Raw genomic sequence first — 22,311 nt, forward strand, 5'->3', positions numbered from 1 at the left:
ATGCACTTCTGTTTATATCACTTAAAATACAAAGTTCCATGTTAAAATTTAACGTAAAGTGACATGTAGCAAAAAACTGAAGGGGAGAATTAATTGAATAACCTCAACAGAGAAAACTTGGTGCAAATCAGTAATTGTCTTAAAAAAATATTTATTTACCTTAATATGAGAAGTATTTTCTTCTATATCACCTGGTAGCCTTTTAATATCGAGTTGATAATTTTTGTTCTGTAACTTTCCTTTGTTTCCATTAATTGTGATGCACATAGATCTGTGAAACATATTTCATAGTTGATACAAAAAAAAAATAATAATAATTTGTGTGTGAGTGAGTGTATAAGTTTAAATTTGCTTGAATTAAAAACAACAAATGCAAATAAAAAAATGGCAACAAAAATACAAATACAAAAATTCACTTGCTACATTAACCTCTACCTCCACCTGTTTGCTCCCCACTCACAGTCTTATGAAAGCATCCATTCCCTCAGCCCCCTTTTATGATCCACTGCACATATCCTGTTTTATGTTCACCTTCTTATTCCTTAAAACTCCATCCTAATGTATCTCCTCTTATGACACATGTACTTGCCTCTCAATCATAGTTTAGTCTTTCAAATATTTGCCACAAAGGCACCCACCTCCACCTCCTAGATACTTCCTCTTAGTAGTGGGAGTTTTTCTCTTAACTTTTTCCTCTGTTCTTTTCTGTCTTGCTACTTACATGGCAAACTCATCAGTGCCAATGGCATGAAAAGAGCACCCAATACACTTTGTGACGTGGTTGGCATTAGGAAGGGTATCCAGCTGTAGAAACTATTGGAGCTTGATGCAGTCCTACAGCTTGCCATTACCATGCCAACATGGGAAGCAGATGTTTGATGATGATGATGATGATGAAAATTTACATATTAGAAAGAGATGTTTAGTATGATATTGAATTCCCTTTGGCCACTGAGTTTCTAGCATAGCTAAAGAGAAAAGGGTGACTTGTTTTACTATATCCATAGTTTGTTATAACTGTTTTATATATACTTTTCAAAAGCATCATTGTGACTTTTGCTTATTCAATACTGATCTTGTAACTACTATATTATTTTCTAAGTATTATATATTACAATACTGTATCACAAAATATTATCAATTTTTTTAAAGCAGAAATGGATAGATTATCTCCCTTCTGATATCTGAGCCAATTATATGGTTTTAACCTGTGATCTTTCAAGTACATGAAATATGTTTCTAATACAGTTTATGTGGGTTTCAAATTTTGGCATGAGGCCAGCAAATTCAGAGGAGCAGGTAAATTGATTATGTTAACCCCAGTGATCATCTGTTACTTATTTTAACAACTTCAAAAGGATGAAAAACAAAGTTGACCCTGGCAGCATTTGAACTCAGAATAGAAAGATGGATGAAATGTTGTTAAGCGTTTTACCTGGTATGTTAATGATTCTGCCAGCTAGCCACCTTAGTGCAATTATATATCAAAATATATTTGTATCATGGATAGTGTCAGATACAATTAAATGATTGATTTGGATTTTAGACTAGCTATATGCTCAGAAGCTGAACATAACTTACACCCATGTCATATCTATTCTTTGCTCAAAACCTAGATAATACAAGAATGTAAGTTGCTTTTTATTAAGTGAACAACTAACACTCTCTCTTCATTCTCTTCCTTGTCTCTTCAGGAGAATAAATTTCGAATTAATGCTAGTAACATTTTTTTTTCTCATTAAGATTATAATTTGCATGAATTAAAAAAAGTACTTTTGGCTCATCATCTCATGTAAAGTAAACTGCATTTCACTGCTGAACAGGTAAGATTTCCAATTAGTGGCACACTACACATTACAGTGGTACAGTGTCATTCATTGGTTACAGTTGGTAAATTTTTATGTATTTATTTAGGGTATGAAATATAACCAGGATGCTGATATCATTGTTTAATGTTATTATTGGTTAGTTTTACTACTTAGAGCCACTATTCTCACTTTGATATAAATTTATGCCCACTTTTTAATTATTTCAATTTTTCCAATAGGGCACATTTTTGAACAAGAAACAAAACTCCATTGACACTAGGCACCCATACATGTATGGTTACAGTCACATAGATGTGTACAAGATGCAAAGACACGTGCACACACATACATATCATCATCATCATTTAACGTCAATTGTCCATGCTGGCATGGGTTGGACAGTTTGACTGGGCTACCATGCTGGAAGGCTGCACCAGACTCCAGTCTGATTTGGCATGGTTTTATATGGCTGGATACCCTTCCTAACGCCAACCTCTCCAAGAGTGTAATGGGTACTTTTATGCACCACCAGCACGGGTGCCATTTGTGTGACACCACGATGCATATAAATGCCATTGGCATGGGTGCCAATTTTTGTGACACTGGTATCTGCCATGACTGCAATTTTGCTTGGCTTGATGGGTCTTCTACTCAAGTAGAACGTAATGCCAAAGGTGTTGGTCATTGTCTCCATGAGGCCCAACACTCAAGAGGAACTCAGCCACTTTGCCTCTGTGAGGCCTAATGTTCAAAAGATGTTTCTTATGAGGCTCAATGCTCGAAAGGAACTCTGTGAGGCCCAACATTCAAAAGATGTTCTTTACATGCCACCAGTATGGGTGCACTTGGCTTGACGGGTCCTCCCAAGCACAGCACATCGCCAAAGGTTTCGGTCACCAGTCAATGCCTCTGTGAGGCTCAAAGTTTGAAGATCATGCTTCACCACCTCATCCCATGTCTTCCTGCATCTACCTCTGCCACAAGTTCCCTACTCAGAGATTGGCATTTCTTCACACAGCTGTCCTCATCCACACGCATCACATGACCGTACCAGCACAGTCATCTCTCTTGCACGCCACATCTGATTCTTCTTATGCCTAACGTTTCTCTCAAGATGCTTGCACTCTGTTGGACATATACACTGACAATGCACATCCAGCAAAGCATACTGGCTTCATTTCTTTCAAGCCTATTCATGTCCTCGACTGTCATAGCCCATGTTTCACTGCCATGCAACATAGCTGTTTGCACACAAGCATCATACAATGTACCCTTCATTCTGAGAGAGAGGCCCTTTGTTACCAGCAGGGGTAGGAGCTCTCTGAACTTTTCCCAGCCTAATCTTATTCTCACAGCTACACTCTCGGAGCATCCACCTCCTCTACTAACTTTGTCACCTAGATAATGGAAGCTATCTACTACCCCTAGCTTGCTGCCCTGACAGTTGATGGAGTCTATTTTCTGCATATTTTCAGTGTTTATTGTACCTGTGCACCTTCCACATATAAAAGTTAATTTCCTTGGTAACCTTCCTCTGATGATACTGCACTTTTTATGTGTCTAAAGTTTACACTGGTTATATTTTATGGAGTTTCTACCTACAACTTTTCTACAGCTTGGGGAGGGCCATTTACCTGAAGGGATTTGTGATTTGTCTGCCTTCCTACTTACTATGACTTTGGTTTTTGCTAGGTTAACTCTAAGGCCTTTTGATTCTAGACCTTACTTCCATACCTGAAACTTCTTCTCTAGTTCAGGTTGTGATTCAGCTATAAGAGCAAGGTCATCAGCATAGAGGAGCTCCCAGGGGCAGCCTGTCTTGAATTCCTGTTATTGTTTGGGGAACTATGATGAACAAGAGGGGGCTGAGCACCAATCCTTGATGAAGCCCTACTTTGACCCTGAATTCTTTGCTGTACTCGTCCACCCTCACCTTACTTGTAGTGTCTCTGCACAAGGCTTGTACAGCTCTCACCAACCACTTGTCTATCCCTAGTTTCTGCATTGACCACCAGATAAGGGATTGGGGGACTCTGTCAAATGCTTTCTCCAAGTCAACAAAAGCCAAGTACAGAGATTTATCTTTGGCTATGTATTTCTCCTGCAGTTGCCTTACCAGAAATATAGCATCGGTGGTGCTTCTACCTGGCACAAAACCAAACTGTATCTCATCTAGACTAACTTTCTCCCTAATTAGTTAGGTTATGACTCTCTCTGCAACCTTCATCACCTGATCCAACAATTTGATACCTCTGTAATTATTTCTATCTAAGGCAACACCTTTACCTATGTAGCAGTTGACTATAGTGCTGCTACACCAGTCATTGGGTATGAATCTTTCATGAACCACCTGATTTACAATACGGGTGACTAGACCATCTCAGCGGTGATTCCTGATGGCCTGGGGGCTTTCCCTGTCTTCATATCCATAATTGCTTTATCTACCAGGGTACTGTCGTTTCAGGTAGATGGTCCCTCAATTAGATCAACATCTTTTCATTCATTCTCCATGTTCAGCAGTCTTTCATAATGGCATCTCCAAGCCTCTTTCTTTAAAGACTCATTAAAAGCAAGTGCACCATCATCCATGCACTTCCTATGACATCACAATTTTCTCTCACACACTGTCCTGCAATCCAAAATATTTCAGTTCTTTGGTCCTCACGATGCTGAATATAGGCAAACTTATTCTTTTCTGCCTCCCCCTTGGCTAGATACACATGTCTCCTAGCTTCCCTTCTGGCTATCTGATACAATTCCCTGCTACCTCACTCCTCTAGGCCTTCTCAGGCCTTTTTATTTGCTCTAATGGCCCTGTCTACAGTATTGTTCTACCACCACGTTACCCTAGGTCTGGAAGGGACTTTGTACCAGCCACAGATTTGGACTGTGACACTCAGCAAGCTGTCCCACAGGAATTCCCAATAGCCCTCTATGTCACAAGTTTGTAGCTCCTCCTCCCTCTCATCAAATTTCTCAATTAGGATGTCCCTAAATCTCTGACCTAAATCTTTTCCAGATTGGTCTGCTTCTTGGCATCCTTCTAGCCTGGAGTCTAAAATTGCTAATGACTAGTCTATGCTGGGTGGTATATTCTTCAGCAGGGAGGGTTTTTGTATTTAAGAGCAATCATGCATCCCGCAACAATCACCAACCCTACTAGTTACCAAGTAAGGAAATAATCTCCCAGTTTAGCAAACAACAAAAAGTTTAACATGTTTTACATGGAAAACTGGAAACAAACAACAAGGTTTTTTACATTCCGCAGGACTAAGGAGGCACAAATTTAAAAGAACACATAGTTCACAGGAAATAGTATTGTTTTGTTATAATTTTATTTTAACAACTTGGATTTGAGCAGTTTGATGTGTGTGTGCACATATGAACATCATTTACTATTCAAATAGATATATTTGCAAGTGTCTAGCGATTATGACTACAATGATATTAAAACTGTAAAATACATGTTCTATGCTGGGTGTTTTGAAAACCTAACAATGCAAAAGAAATTTGGCAATTGAATTACATGGTAAACTGCAGTCATTCTTGCTTATAATGTTGTCTTTTTTATGTTTGACCCAAAGTTAACTTTGATCCAGCAGATCCCTCGTCTTTTATCATATATAGTATATCTAGTATGTCCTGTCTTTTTTAAGATGATTGGTTGCAGTTCTTAAGAGATTTCTTGTAGTTTGAGGGGACCTCTTAAAGGTTATCAACTCAGCTTATTTGTTTAATATATAGCAGTGGAAAAACAGATTAGCAGCCTCAGCTTTCTTATACCTTACCAGCTTAGAAAATAAAAGATACACTGGTTAATGCATTTCTAGATGCAGTGTGTTTAAATATAAGACAGGATGGTCATGGTTAAAATGCCTTTCATAACAGATAAGTCTGTTGATGGCTGCAATGGGATAAAACTACAGCTTATACAACAGATGATTAAAAAGAACCACATATAACAAAGCTTGTGATGAGGAATGCATGCAGATACTCAATACAAAGATTATTGCAAGAAAATAGTCAATGACGTTAATATTTTAGGTGCATAAATGTGTGTGTATGTGTATGTGTGTGTGCGTAACTATGAGTCTGTGTTTGTCCCCACTGTCATTGCTTGACAACTGATGCTAGTGTCTTTATGTCTCCATAACTTAGCAGTTCAGCCAAAGAGGCCGATAGAATAAGTACTAGGCTTACAAAGAATAAATCCCAGGGTCGATTTCTTCAACTAAAACCCTTTGAGGTGGTGCTCCAGCATGGCTGCAGTCAAATAACTGAAACAAGTAAAAGAATATCTGCAAAATGAATGCACAGTCTCTAAAACACAGAATGGGAAATGGAAGTTGGTTATTATGCATAATATACATATCAGTTGTAGAATAATGAAACACTATGTGGGTTGTTTAGTGGAGGCGCAATGGCCCAGTGGTTAGGGCAGCGGACTTGCGGTCATAGGATCGCGATTTCGATTCCCAGACCGGGCGTAGTGAGTGTTTATTGAGTGAAAACACCTAAAGCTCCAAGAGGCTCCGGCAGGGGATAATGGCGAACCCTGCTGTACTCTTTCACCACAACTTTCTCTCAGGGGCCGACCTTGTCACACTGTGTCACACTAAACCTCCCTGAGAACTACGTTAAGGGTACATGTGTCTGTGGAGTGCTCAGCCACTTGCACGTTAATTTCACGAGCAGGCTGTTCCGTTGATCGGATCAACTGGAACCCTCGGGGTTGTAAGCGACCGAGTGCCAACAACAACGTGGGTTGTTTGCTTGACCTGCAAGAAACAGGAGCCAAATCTCCCAAAATTTACAATCCACTATTTTAAAAAGACATATTAGATCAGTTGCTCTCAGTCAGGAGTTACATAGATGTTTAGGGGTCCACACAAGCAAAATACTACATTGGGGATGCACAGTAGTATATTAAGGGTCCATGAAAAAATTTTGCTTTAGATGTATTTTATTACAAGAAACAGCAAGATTTCTTTCTCAAATGTTTTACATAGTTCAAACAACACAAGTGAATGTGTGTAAAAAAACAAAATAGGAATTTTGAAGACAGTATCTATAAAATTAGTTCCTAAACATTGAATGGCTATGGGGGTCCATCAGAATAAAATAATAATCAAAGGGGTCCATAGCTAAAAAATGGTTGAGAAGCCCTGTATTAGACAATGTAGTCAGAGATATACAAAAAACAAGATGGCTCCGGCTTGAATGCCTTTGATCAGAGGTCACCTTAATTGAGTTGACAGGGAGAGGAAGCTTAGACAATAACATTATCTCTAAAATAAATGAACTATTAGAGCAACTAAAGTAAACTAATAAATTCCATGCTCAAATTCTGAATCCATATTTCAAACAATGGTTATCTGTAGTCTTTAGAAAGATGAAACAGACAAAAACATACATAATCATATACACGACATACAAAAACATGAAGAATATGGAAATTTATAAGACAACCTTGTATGGAATTCATAAATTACATTGGCATTTTTAGCATTTGGTTGATTTTTCTTGAATGGTTTCAGGTTAGGTATATCTAATATAACCTGTACAATGCCTGGTTTAAAGTTTTCATCAGTTACTGAAAAGAAGAAGAAAAAAAAATTATAATTGTCATGAAAATATAAAATAGATAAAAATATAAGTACAGGTGTTGTATTGATAAGTATTTCCAGCATAATAATTTATTTTGACTAACTGAAAAACATCCAGATCATGAAATAGAGTAAATTCATAATGAATATATAAATGTACACACACATACATATATACATATAGGAGTGGCTGTGTAGTATGAACTTTGTTTCCCAACCACATGGTTCCAGTTCAGACCCTTGCCACCTTGGGCAAGTGTCTTTTGATTGGATTTGGAAGATGGAAACTGAAAGAAGCCCAACATATATATATGTGTGCGTGTGTATGTGGGCGTGCGTGTGTGTCCGAGTTTGTCACCCCACCATCACTTGACAACTGGTGTTAGTGTGTTTATGTCTTTGTAACATAGCACTTCGGCAGAAGAGACTGATGGAATAAGTGCTAGGTTTACAAAGAATAAGTGCTGGGGTTAATTGCTTCAACTAAAGGTGGCACTCCAGCATGGCCGCAGTCAGATGACTGAAACAAATAAAAAGAATACATACATATATATATATATATATATATATACATATATATACTTATATCATCATCATTGTTTAACGTCCGTTTTTCATGCTGGCATGGGTTGGACGGTTCGACTGGGGTCTGGGAAGCTAAGAGGCTGCACCAGGCTCCAGTCTGATCTGGCAGTCTTTCTACAGCTGGATGCCCTTCCTAACGCCAACCACTCCAAGAGTGTAGTGGGTGCTTTTCACGTGCCAGAGGGGGCTGGCAATGACCACGATCGGTTGGTGCTTTTTATGTGCCACCGGCATGGAAGCCAGCGCTGGCATCGGCTATGTTTGGATGGTGCTTTTTACATGCCACCGGCACAGGGATCACAACTACAATTTCCATTTGATTTTGGTTTTGATGTACTTGACTCAATAGGTCTCCTCAAGCACAGTATGTCACCCTACAATCCAAGGTACTTTTGAGTGGGCTGGTTATGTGACACTGGTGTTGGTTACAGCTGTGAACTCACTTTATTTTCTGGGTCTTCTCAATCACAGCATCTCTCCAGAAGTCTCTGTCTTTCGTCATTGCCTCTGTGAGGCCCAACGTTCGAAGGTCATGCCTGACCATCTCATCCCATGTCTTCCTGGGTCTCCCTCTACCCCGGATTCCTTCCACTGTTTGGGAGTGGCACTTCTTCACACAGATCTCCTCATCCATCCGTAGTACATGACCATACTAGCTCAAACGTCTCTCTTGCATGCCACATCCGATGCTTCTTATGTCCAACATTTCTCTCAGGGCGCTTACAATCTGTTGTGTGTACACACTGACATTACACATCCAGCAGATCTTGCTAGCTTCATTTCTTTTGAGCCTACTCATGTCTTCAACAGTCACAGCCCATGTTTCACTGGCGTGAAGCATGGCAGTTCACACACAAGCATCGTACAATCTACCTTTCACTCTGAGCAAGAGGCCTTTTGTCACCAGTAGGGGTAGGAGCTTTCTGAACTGTGCCCAGGCTATTCTCATTGTAGTGGTAACACTCTCTGAGCATCCACCCCTACTACAGACTTGGTGGAAGCTATCAGCTACTTCTAGTTTCTGGCATGTGATGGAATCTGTTTCCTGAGCATCTGTGGTGTTTATTGCCCCTGTGCATCTGCTGCACATGAAAGCTATCTTCCCGGTTAATTTTCCTTTGATGTTGCTGCACCTCTTATGTGTCCATAGCTTACACTGGGTTACATCTCTGTAAGTTAGTGGTTCGGCAAAAGAACTGAGAGAATAAGCACTAGACTTAAAAAATAAGCCATGGGGTTGATTTCTTTGACTAAAACCCTTCAAGGTGGTGCCCCGGCATGGCAGCAGTGGAATGACTGAAACAAATAACAAATAAACAAAAAGATAAAAGATATATATATATATATATAGATAGATATATATATGTGTGTGTGTGTGTGTGTGTGTGTGTGTGTGTGTGTGTATAAGGTGTGGCTGTGTGGTAAGAAGCTTGCTTCCCAACTGCATGGTTCCAGGTTCAGTCCCATTGTGTGGCACTTTGGGTAAGTGTTTTCTATAGTTTTGGGCTGACCAAAGCCTTGTGAGTGAATTTGGTAGACAGAAACTGAAAGAAGCCCATCATATATTTACATATATATATTTATGTGTATGTGTATCTTTGTGTCTGTACTTGTCTCCACTACCTTCCACTATCGCTCGATGACCAATGTTGGTGCATTTACATCCTCTTAACTTAGTGGTTTGGCAAAACGGACCAATACAGTAAGTACTAGGCTTACAAAGAATAAGTCCTGGGGTCAATTTCTTAGACTAAAACTTTTTAAGGCGATGCTCCAGCATGGCTGCAGTAAAATGACTGAAACATGTCAAAGAATAGAAGAAAAGAATGTGTGTATGTGTGTGTGTGCATGCGTGCATGTGTGTGTATGTGTATATGTATATGTATGTATATATATGTAAATATCAAACAGTGAGAATGCGTGCTCAGTGCTGCATTACTGGATAAAGATTCTTTATTTGAGCATTAAGGCTATAATTGGTAGCCTGTGGTATTGGTTTTGGTGATGATAATGTCTGTGACATGATGGTGAGTGTTATTGGCCATTAGCCCTTTAGTATATTCAACTAGCCATATCAGGTTTGAAGATTCTACCTGGTTTATGTTCAAACTGACCAGATCCAACCTCTCATACCTACCTTACAATGTCATTCTAAAAATAAACAATCACATCACCGAAACCTCAAAGTATGAGATAATGTCTCATTAATTCGAAGCCATGTGAATAAGTAAGCATTACATTTCACAGAGCAATCTGAATGCAAAAGGGTGAAGGAATTGATGGTGGCAGTGGTGGGGATGCTGTCCACATTGGTTGTTGTTTTTGTTTTTGTTGTTGATGGTTGTTGTATTAGTATTGATAATTGTGGTAGTTGTAAAAGTTGGTTCAAACCAGTTGTTCTCAACTGGGGTCCTCATGACCCCTTGTGGCCCACATAGGACTTTTGTGGGTTCATGCAAGCAAAGTAGTAAATTGGGAATCCACAGTGGTATTTGAAGGGTTTGCTTTAGATATATTTATCACAAGAAACAGCTAGGTTTCTTTCTCTAATGTTTTACATAGTTTAACATGTTTCTGGCCACAGAAACATGTTCTCTCAGAGAGTGCTGTGGCAAACTTATACGAGTGAAGATGCGAAAATGGAAATTTTGAAAGAAGTATCTATAAAACTTGTTTCTAAACACTGAATGGCTATGGAGGTCCACAGAAATAAAATAGTATTCACAGGGGTCCATAGGTTAAAAAAAAAAAGATGGTTGAGAAACACTGATTTAGATAGTGAGTGAATGTGTTAGGTAGGTAGGTTGATAGATAGAAAGATAGGTAGATACTTATTGGTAGGTTGATAGATAGAAAGATAGGTAGATACTTATGAAGAAAATTTACATAAACACACACAAATGTTCACATTGAAAGATTGCATCTCACACTACATTAGTACTTATAGAAACACAAACACAAACATACATACATATATGTATCTATTTATTGAAATGATAGTTTTCCAAATTACTAACAACTTTAATCCAATCTAAAACATTGAGGAGCGATCTTCTATTCTTTTATCAGTTTCAGTCATTTGACTGAAGGCCATGCTGGAGCACCAAATCAACCCCAGGACTTATTTTTTAAGCCTAGTACTTATTCAGTTGGTCTCTTTGGTTAAACTGTTAAGTCATGGGAATGTAAATACATCAACACTGGTTGTCAAGCAGTGCTGGGGGAACAAATACATAATTCATAAAAGTTCTATACCTTTTACGCAACACCACTCCTATCTTGCAGCCCATAGACCAACAAGTGATTTTTAATTTTAAAAAATTGTATACCACATGCCTGTTTCATCAGTGCTTTGAAGTCATCGAAAATATAAATCTAACCCTTCGTTAGTTTTGGAAGAAGCACTACAACATTAACTGCCCAAAAATCATCAATATGGTCTGGCAGGTTGTAATGAGGAAAATGCTGAATTCTGCATGGAGGAAACTGTGGCCTGACTGCATATCCAGAAGAGACTTTGAGGGGTTTGAGTCTGAGACACCTGTAGTTGAAGAGATAGTGTCTCTTGGCAAGTCCATGGGCCTCAAGGTTGACAATGGGGACATTAATGATTTCATCGAGGAACACTCAGAGGAGCTGACGACAGATGAATTCCTGCAGCTTCAAACCAGTAGCTGCCAACAACCCAGATATATCACCTTAACATTAGCTGCACCTAAATACTGGCTGCATCACAGCTAAGGACAGGGTTCCTCACCAACAATGCCTACACAGACTACAAGCTAGCCTTCCAACCTTATGCATCCCCTGTAATTCCCTATGTTCAACTCCATATATGTGGGTGCTGACACACATATGTCTATGTACATATGTTTTCTCTCTCTTTCTTTCTCTCCCTAATACCACAAAACCTCAATGCTCTATGATCTCCCCCACCCCACCAGCAATGCTGTTGTGACAACATTAGCATTCATCTGTCATGCTGACATGGGTAAATACCAAAAGCATGAATGTGTATGTACACACACACTAGATAACACACTAGATAACACACATATACGTTCTTCCAGACAAACATGCACACATTCATATGCACACATATCAATGCAGGAATGTACATATTCATGCTCACCAATCATCCACACACACACACATACTCATATATGCATCCTAAACACATATGTGCACACATGTATATACAGCAGGCACTAATGAACACACATTCACGCACACACTTATATAACTGATACATAGCTGATATACACGTGGCACCATACATCCACATATTCATGCATGCAAGTACACACACATACCTGATATGTACTCACACCCATATGTACACACACACACTCAGGTAAGCATGCACATATGCACCAACAAGCTAATGCCATCAGCTCTCATTGACACGTACACTCCCCCCACTACTAAACACACATGCATAGCTGACACAGATGCATAGGCATCAGATATCCACATTTATGCATTCACACATCTGCTATACACACACACACACATGCCTTCTCCAAAGACTGACCAGACAGTAAGGCACAACCAACTTCCTGTCTTGCCATGTGGGCCAAGAAATTCTCTGTTTTAATGCATCTGGTGTTACTGGAGTGCTGATCTCACTTTTAACAACACCATGTGACTTGCCTTGGCCAATGGCAGACCAGTTTTCTGTAGCCATCTTGGATTTACTGTATCTCTCCATTCAGTTAACTGAGCTCCATGAGCCTATGAAACTCATGGGGCAAAATCAAACCGTTTTAAATAATAATATATGTAACTCCTACTAAATATGTTGAGTGTCTCTTTAGTTTGTTTGTCCACTGAACCATATATATTAGGTACGTTGCTTAGTAGTTAAGATATTTGGCTCATGATCACAAGGTTGTGAGTAATTCCAAGTGATGCATTGTGTCCTTGAGCAAGACTCTTTATTTCATGTTGCTCCAGTACACTCAGCTGGTAAAAATAAGTAGTACCTGTACTTCAAAGGGCCAACCATGTCACACTGTGTCATGCTGAATCTCCCTGAAAACTACATTAAGGGTACACATGTCTGTGGAGTGCTCATCCATTTACGTGTTAATTTCACAAGGAGGCTGTTCCGTTGATCGAATCAATTGGAACTCTTGTCTACATAACCAATGGAGTGCCATATACATATATATATATATATATACATATACATGTATATACATATACACACACACACATATATATATATATATATATATATATATATATCTTCTTCTTAATCCTTTTTGCCCCTTGTGGAGCATAGGGCCTCAACAGTTGTTTTCCACTTTTTGCGACCATTGGCATGTTTCTTGACCGCTTCCCATATCAGGCCAGTGTTCCTGAGCTCGTCCAAAATGCTCCGCTTCCATGTCTGTTTCGGGCGTCCTCGTTTCCTTTTCCCCTGCAGGTTCCAGTGAAGTGCTTGTCGTGTCACATTTGAGGGTTCTTTCTGCAGTGTGTGTCCGATCCATCTCCATTTCCTTCGTCTAATCTGAACATGTATGGGCTCCTGGTTGGCCCTTTCCCACAGGTCGATGTTTGGCACTGTCAAACCACTTCAGATGGAGGATCTGCTGGAGACATCTGTTGATGAAGGTCTGGATCTTCTTGTAGTTGTTGCAGGTGGCTCTCCATGTTTCAGAGCCATACAAAAGCACAGATTTTACGTTTGAGCTAAATAAGCGGAGTTTAATTCGAGTTGAGATGGCAGTGGACTTCCATACCGGCCGAAGAATAGTGAAGGCTATATATATATATACACACACACACACATGTTTATGTATTTTAAATGGTAAAATATGACCATCCCCAAGTATAACAATATATAATACAGTTCTATATTTAAGGGATGAGCAAGTATGTACATTATTTACATTTGACTGATATTTGTCCTCATCTTGTTTGTTGTTAACACAACGTTTCAGCTTACATACCCTCCAGCCTTCATCAGGTGTCTCGGGGGAATTTCGAACCTGGGTTCTCATTCCTAAGGTATTTTTCGATGTTATTATCATTATTATTATTATTATTATTATTATTCAGGTCACTGCCTGGAATGGAACTCGGAATTTTGGGGTTAGTAGCCTGCGCTCTTAACCACTACGGCATATATATATTCTTTTATTCATTTTAGTCATTTGGCTGCAGTCATGCTGGAGCACCACCCTGAATTTTCTAGTTGAATGAATTAACCCCAATACTTATTTTTTTAAGCATTGTACTTTTTCTATCAATCTCTTTTGCCAAACCATTAATGTAAACAAGTGGTGATGGGTAACAGACACAAAGACACACTGCCTGAGGCTATAGCAGAAGACACCTGCCCAATGTACCACACAGTGGGACTGAACCTGGAACTATGTGGTTGAGAAGCAAGCTTCTTACCACACAGCCACGCCTGCACAGATATATATCTATATATATAAATTTGACATGGTCGATTCTTTCTTGTCTTGGGATTCACAGTCAAACGGCTGGGTGGAATTGCACGAAAAATTACACAGATGTGTAGAATGATCCGGTGGTGATGCTGGACTTTGTAGTTTTTCATAGCTCCCATGGTTACCAAGATAATCTACTATGATAATACTCTTGTGTTTATAAATGAGAAAGGAAGGGGTTAGGGTTAGGGATGATGAAAATTGTATGCTGAAAAAACTAAATCAAAAGCGTTTCAACACTGTGTGAATATGTGTATGTAAAAGTGGGTATGTGAATGTGTGTGTGTGTGGGGGGGGTGCAATGGAAGTGGGATGGTGCATTTGTGTTCGCTTAGTATTTGGGTTTATTTTTTGATTTGGTTGAATTTTGGTTGGGTTTTTTTTTGTTGGTCAGTTATTTTCAGTGTTTTGAAAGAAAAAAGTCATTCTAAAATTGATTTTTAACGTAAGCGTGCCCAAACAAGTTGAATGCTTACATAGAGCAGGCTTTACAGTCACATCTTCCAAACCGACCGGGTGAAACCAAGCTTAGCTGCTAGTATATGTATATATATATATATATATATATATATATATATATATATATATATATATATCCTTCTTAAGTTACCACTACTCTTCTACCCTGCCAGTGCACATATGCACCATTGCATGCATGCATATGTTTATATTCACATAAGCAATGCTATATTGAGTATTTTATGTAAGTCTGTTGTCCACCAAGTTCAGTAAGAGAATATGCTTACTCAGTCTACAGTCATAAAAGATACATTCTGCAGAAACGTGTATAATTATGTTGTTGAGACAAGCAGAGTCAGGATATTTTTTTTTTCCTTTGTACTTGTTTCACTCATTATACTGTAGCAATGCTGAGGAATTTTAATCAACTGAATCAATACCCATAGTTAGTTTCTTTTTAAACTTGGCATTTATTCTATTTGTCTCTTGTTGAACCACTAAGTTACAGGATGTAAACACACCAACACCGCTTGTCAAGCAGTGGTGGGAGACAAACACATAGATACATACATACATACATATATATATATATATATATATATATATATATATATATACGATGGGCTTCTTTCAGTTCCTGTCTACCAAGTTCACTCACAAAGCTTTGGTCAGTCCAAGGCTATAGAAGACACTTGCCCAAGGTGTCATGCAGTGAGAGTGAACCTGGTTGTGAAGCAAGCTTCTTACCACACAGCTATATATACATGGATCAAAACAGTTTCATTCAGATTCTGGTAGAAACTTGAATAGATATGGAAGGGGGATCCCCTTCTGTCTCTGCCTCTACCTCTCTCCCTCCCTCCCTCCATTGTCAATGGAACCTCACCCCCCAAAAAAACAACATTCTCTTATTCTAAACAAAACCTCCCCAAAAATATCTTTTTGTACATTCACACGTGTGTGTGTATTGGGTTATCAGATAAATTCATTAATTTCTTTCCAATGTTATTTGACTTAATCATCTTCATTTTCATCATCATCGTTTAACGCCTGCTTTCCATGCTGGCATAGGTTGGACAGTTTGACTGAGGACTGGCAAGCCAGGTGTCTGCACCAGGCTCCAATCTGATCTGGCAAGGTTTCTAATGCCAACCACTCCAAGAATGTAGTGGGTGCTTTTTACGAGCCACTGGCTTGAGGGCCAATCGGGTGGCACTGGCATCGATCATGGTCGAATGGTGCTTTTTACATGCCACAATAATATTTTTATTGTGTTGTTTTATGGGGGTTTTTTTTGTATCTCTGTTCTTCTGCAACAGCTTTTGTTTATCATTTTTGAAATTTGCTAAAACTTTATCTCTTTTCAGGTGTATGATGATAGAGTGTCAAGTAGAAAAAGATAAGCATTTTTGATATTTGCTTCTCTTTGTTTTTCTAACAGGGTTCCAAAACTGTCAAAGCCACTTGACATGGAGAAGATGCTATTATTGAAAGAAGCACACAGATATGGTTTCCACACTTCAAGAAGGGGAAATTCGACCTCAAAGACACTCCAACTTCCAGCCAGCTCATGCATTTCAATCAGTATCAATTGAATGGGCTCATCCATGCCAATCTACTAGAAAATGATACCACTACCTGTCACCTTCACAAATTTGGTGCAGGGCAGCCACATACTCTGAATGAAAGAGACAAATGCTAACACACATCTATCATTACAATTTGCTCTTCCAACACCAAGCTGCTTGCGGATACAGCGATTTTTTTACTGCATCATCACCAGTGATGAAAAGTGGTATCTTTATAGTAATATGCAGCAGAAGAAAGAATGGTTGTTCACGGCTACTGCTAACCAGAGATGGAATGTTTATTCAGACAAAATAAATTATTATTGCTATTTGTTCAGAGAGATCTTATCCTCGTCTTTTCCTTCCATGAACTATGTATGGATTTGTGAAGCACCCAGCAAGTGCTAATCACATATTTTCCTACAGGTGTGATCTGATAGAGATATGGCAGCTATATTTTGTAGCTGTAACTCCATTTCAACCTTGATCATAGGTAATAGTGTATTTAGGATTACTTTATCTAATGTACTGTTTTTAAAAATAGGAAAGTGTGATTTGCAAGAGATATGGCTGTTATTTCTAGAATTTGGAGCAACTACAATGAGGTTTCCTCATTCATTTGTCAAAAGGCTTAAGCTGTTACTGCTTAATCCAGGATGGTTTGAACAAAGAAATTTTAGCCATGACCATCCTGTCTCTTTTCAAATATAATAATATCTAGGACTACATTATCAAATATATTCTTTCATTTTATGTGATTCCAGGGAAATCTAGCTGTTATTTCAAGTGATCACTCGAAAAATCTTTCATTGGCTCAAACAGCTTAAGTTCATTATGTATGGTAAAATTTTTATGTTTTTCGGATTTTGAAGAAAAAAATGAAATTCTTGGAAAAACTCAGTCAACAAACCATTTTTCACTTGCATGTGTAGAAGATTCCAAGGCATTCCTACACATGTATGTCCTCTGCCTCTAACCGACTTTGTTACCTCATAACTGCCAGAAAATGGATAATTTTAAATGAAATTTTCTACAAAGACACTTCAGATGGTGTAGATTCTGATTATATCTGAATATGTGGTGAGGAGTTTTGAAAAATTTACATGAGACAGCTTTCTTTGCTCATAACTTTCAGAAATATGGGCAATTTTTAAATGAAATTTTCTAATTTTCAGAATGTGTAGATTACCATTATATCGGAATTAAATTTGAAAAAAAAACAAAAACAAAAGAAATTGGTGGGTTCATACACATACATACTGACACACGTCACATATATCAACAAAATGAAACTTGAAATTTTGAACAAAAAAATGCGACGTGTCAGTATGTGTGTGTACATGCTCACTATTTTTCTTTCACACATCAAATTCCGGCAATGTTTCGTTGATGGTCTAAATCTTCGGCAATTTCCGTCGTAAAGAATTTTTATTTATATACCTTTATTTTCATGTCCTGTTGAAGGTAACATTTACTTAGAAGTCATGGCGGGGAGGGGCGGTGAAGAGTGAAATATGCACCAGCGCGCACGCACTCACACACGCACACACACACACACACACACATTGACTTTCATGCCCATGATATGAGTGCGTGAGTAAATACAAATACATAAAGCTGAACACGCACGCACACACAAACACACACATTGTTTCACATACAAACATACATACATACATACATTGTGTAAGAGTGTGTGTGTGTGTATGTGGTAGCGCGTTTCACCTTTCGCCTCCCTCACCGACTTCAACAAGACCTAAAAGTGAAACTAAATTCTTCACGGAAATTGCCGAACTATCAACTGGAAGAAAACGACAAGATTAAGACCATAATCATCACCCAAGTTCCGATATAATCGTAATTTACACACCCCGAAAAGTATTTGTAGAAAGTTTCATTAAAAAATCCATTTTTCTGAAAGTTACGAGGAAACAAAGCCAACTTGCGTGAATTTTCCGAATCTTCTCTTCCCACTCACAGAAAGTTTTCTCACAACAAATTCCGATATAATCGAAATCAACACCATCTGAAGCGTATTTGTCGAAAATTTCATTAAAAAATATCCATTTTTCTGGAAGTTATGAGGAAACAAAATCTGGGGTGGGGTTACAAACGTATGTAGGAATGCCAATTTTAAAATAATAGTTAGACAAAATGCTTCATCGTATTTAATATGGAAAACAGTTTTCCTTTTTTTTTCCGGTCTAGCGGGCAGCATGAAGAAGTGATATCGTTTTTGCGCGCATTCTACCAATGTAAACAATATGCTTTTAGGTAACTTACATATTAGCTTAATTTCTCTTTGACACTATCATCAAAACAAAGAATTACTTTCATTTACTTTAACGAAACAAATATATACACAATCATCAAACTTGTTATTGTTTTGAATGGAATTTAAGGTAGGAAATATCTGTGTTTTAGCAAACAATATAACTACTTCAGCTGCTGCTTTCAAACAATTTCAGCTGTCAGTGGATAAACTGTCAAATAAAAATATACTGATCCAAAATTAATCCCCATAATCAGCCACCTATGTTTTACTTTTCATATTGTGAAACTTCGCGCATTTTTAAAATTCAAATTTAAGCACTGACTGAATAATTAATAGTTACTAAGTTAAATAGGCACAAATCCACAAAAATTTCTGCAGGGGCTTTAAAGATTTAAAGAACTAGTACTTTGTTTTATACATCGCGGAAGTAAATAAAGACAAAAAAAATGGTGAGATTAAGTCGGAAGGTAAAGGGGAATAACTGTATGTATACAATTCTTTGTCTCTGTTCCTTATGCATTCTCAAACGGCTCCACCAAATCAAATGTCAACATGTAATTTTTGTTTTCCTTTGGATTGAAACAATATAACATTTTCTCGAAAATAATCTTCTTATAGTCAACTATAGTGACGGATATTTTATAATACGACGACAACGATGTCACACTTTGTATATGAGAGTGTATGTCTGTGAGTGTGCGTGTTTGCGCGTTCGTTGTACAAGATCGTCCTTTCTATTGCGCGTTTGTTGAGTACGAGATTGTCCTTTCCACTGGAGGCACAAGGCCTCAAATTTGGGGGAAGGGATCAAGTCGATTACATGGACCCCCGTGCGTAACTAGTACTTATTTAATCGACTCCGAAAGGATGAAAGGCTAAGTCGACCTCGGCGGAATTTGAACTCGGAACGTAGCAGCAGACGAAGCATTTCGCTCGGCGTGCTAACGATCCTAACATTTTACACAATGACATCTCTCTGTCATTCTCTCTTCATGTTGTCAGCTACCCTGTCTAGCGTTTACCGTTGTAACAATGTCTGGTACCAAAAATGGTAAATATTTCGTACCTGGTGTGAAATAATATTTTCCCAGTTTTATTCGAGTGCATTTAACGTATCTAATCTCCAAACCCGCCGCAAGCCACTTTTTTCCGGAAAAGAAAGTGTGGGGAGAGGTTAAAAAAATGTTCTCAGCGAAATATCAGCGGGTCCTTTACCGCAAATAGCTGTTACGTGGTACTAGGGCGTGCTAGAAATAGCAGCCAAATCTTTCCTTTTCTCGGAAAAGGAGCTGTTTACGCGTGATTTCGATGTGACATTTGTTGAGAGTATGCGAACCCAGTCCTGTTTGTCATAAATATATACAGGTTGCTTAGATCTTATTTAAATAGTAGAACAGTCATATTTGATAGTTCTTTGTTTACAAATTTCAGAAAATGAATTATTCATGGGATAAAAACTACATTGTTACGACGATGGTAGCCATTTACAATAAATCATTTTCCTTTTATGAAATAACAACAAACAATTTCAAAGACAGTAACTTTACCGTAAACTGGGGTCTGATAATTAGCTTCTGCCATGTTGCTGTAGTAATGCCTATCGGTGTAAACGTAAAAAATATCCCAGGGAAAATAATATCAATTTTTCCGACTGCGTCACTTTATATTAATTTATGGTTTGTTATAGATACCAACTTCAACATATATCTTAGGAAATGTAATCTTAAGAATTTATGTAATCACTAGACTATTAGATATTTATCTATACAAAAGTGTCTCCCAAATAGAAACGTTTGACTTTTTGGTCAAGTTTTCGCTGCTAACTTAAGCCAAAATCCAAATGTTTTTGTCAAGCTATACCAGAACATATACGCACAAACACACATACATACATACATACATATTTCGTTTACAAAAATCCAGTGGCTATATGCTAGGGTCTACAACTGCTAGAGATGCCAATGTAATCCATAATTTCTTTGTGTATAACCTGAGGATTTATGCTAAAAGTGTTGACAATGCAAACAAATTTAAAAAATAAAAAAACAGGGTAAATAACAACTGTTTCAAGTGACATAGGACTAGAATTTGGCCAAAAGTAGTCAAATTGCTGAACGTGGACAATCAGTCACCCAAACCCAAAACATGTACATCGATCTCTTTCCTGTTCCACACAAAGAACACTACAAATAACTAGGTATTGATGAAAATATACAACATTCGAAAAATACTATAAATAACTAGGTATTGATGAAATTATGTCATAGGAAGGTGCTGTGAACAAAGAGTGATCCTGGAATATTACTCGAGAATTAGAAAAACAAAATAAGGACAGCCTTACAATACGACAATATCCCTCAATGTATTTGAAGTACCAGTGCTAATACCAATATTTGGGGTGCTTGAGTGAGGGGTGGGGTGAGGGGAGCGTGTCCCACTGAAGAAAAGAAGTACACCCTTCTAAATAATGTTACTACGCCCTTTTCTCCTGGAATTGTATTCCCTTCGAAAAATTCCTGGGACCGGCCCTGTGAGTGGTCTTTAGAGGAAATCCATTCCATAGACATTAAACCCCGAAAGATCCTGACATCAACAGAAAACATTCACAGAAACAATGATTTCTGTAGGCTCTACATAAGAGATGAAAGAGTTAGAGGTTTGATATTAGTACAGACAAATTCCGTATGTCATATAGTATCACTCAGATAGCATCTGCTAAACAACTGTAAATATATAAACCTAATGCTGATATACAAAGAGAATACCATCCCACAAGTCGGCAGTGAGCTCTACCAAAACAACTGGACTAGCATACCTCAGAGAAAACCTAGATGTGAAACACTCAACCTACCAAAAAAAAAAAAAATGAAAAAATATGTATGAGTATGTTTCCCGAAGACTTGAACATGACACTAATACTGACATGACTGGTGTAATTAATAGGGAAGCAAGGAGAGCGACCGCTCCACGACGAGTACATTTTAAAAAATTGGTGCCTTTTATAAAAAAAAAATTATCAACGAGTTAAAAATCATTTGGCATGTGTCATGGCTTCTTTTTTTATGCGCTCGCTCCACCTAACTTTAGAACCTAACTACGCCCCCCCACCACCGGAGCGGAGACTGCTACGTCACATTTCGAAGACTATACGTTTACGATCCAATAGGAGGAAACTGCTAAAAGTATTTAACGAACAAAAGGGACAGTGAAGTCTTTGGAGCCCGAAGATGCAACCGAAAACGTCGATTTGTCATATTTTTGTAGACATAACACGTTAGGGGTAGCAGCTCACAAATGTCATCAAGGTATTCTCATTCAATGCGACATGACGAAAATGACTGTCCTGAGATGAATATAGAGAATCCCCCGAGTTATTGAGTACATGCATAAACATCAACACAAGGAATGTTGGCGGAACATTCCAATCAAAAATTCTACAAAGTGCAAATAAAAGAGGTCGAATGTCGTTGTTTGGAACAAGCAAGGAAAGTAACCTGCCGGCAAAGAGATCAGCTACCCATCTGATGCGATAACAACTATCCCATT

At 38.2% G+C, this 22,311-nt stretch overlaps 1 protein-coding gene and 1 long non-coding RNA gene across 5 annotated transcripts in view; one reads left to right on the top strand and one right to left on the bottom strand.

Moving 5' to 3' along the window:
- Positions 1 to 20,468, bottom strand: part of LOC106872334 (uncharacterized) — a 30,673-nt gene extending 10,205 nt beyond the window's left edge. For all 3 annotated transcript variants that reach the window (XR_001409758.3, XM_014919280.3, XM_014919281.3), the window contains exons 1-3: positions 20,313 to 20,468; positions 7,278 to 7,401; positions 160 to 271 (exon numbers count right to left, since the gene is read on the bottom strand). Coding sequence is in view for 2 of the 3 variants with exons in the window: in XM_014919280.3 (XP_014774766.1) it covers positions 160 to 271; positions 7,278 to 7,401; positions 20,313 to 20,346 (270 nt within the window). In the remaining variant the exon portion in view is untranslated. The remainder of the gene's footprint in view (positions 1 to 159; positions 272 to 7,277; positions 7,402 to 20,312) is intronic.
- Positions 1 to 22,311, top strand: part of LOC149136128 (uncharacterized) — a 53,839-nt gene that overhangs the window by 24,135 nt on the left and 7,393 nt on the right. For both annotated transcript variants that reach the window (XR_016241578.1, XR_016241579.1), the window contains exon 4: positions 16,364 to 16,983. This is a non-coding gene — a long non-coding RNA (uncharacterized LOC149136128). The remainder of the gene's footprint in view (positions 1 to 16,363; positions 16,984 to 22,311) is intronic.

The sequence above is a fragment of the Octopus bimaculoides genome, chromosome 4 (genome assembly GCF_046866305.1).
Source record: "Octopus bimaculoides isolate indiv1 chromosome 4, ASM4686630v1, whole genome shotgun sequence".
Lineage (NCBI taxonomy): Eukaryota > Metazoa > Mollusca > Cephalopoda > Octopoda > Octopodidae > Octopus > Octopus bimaculoides.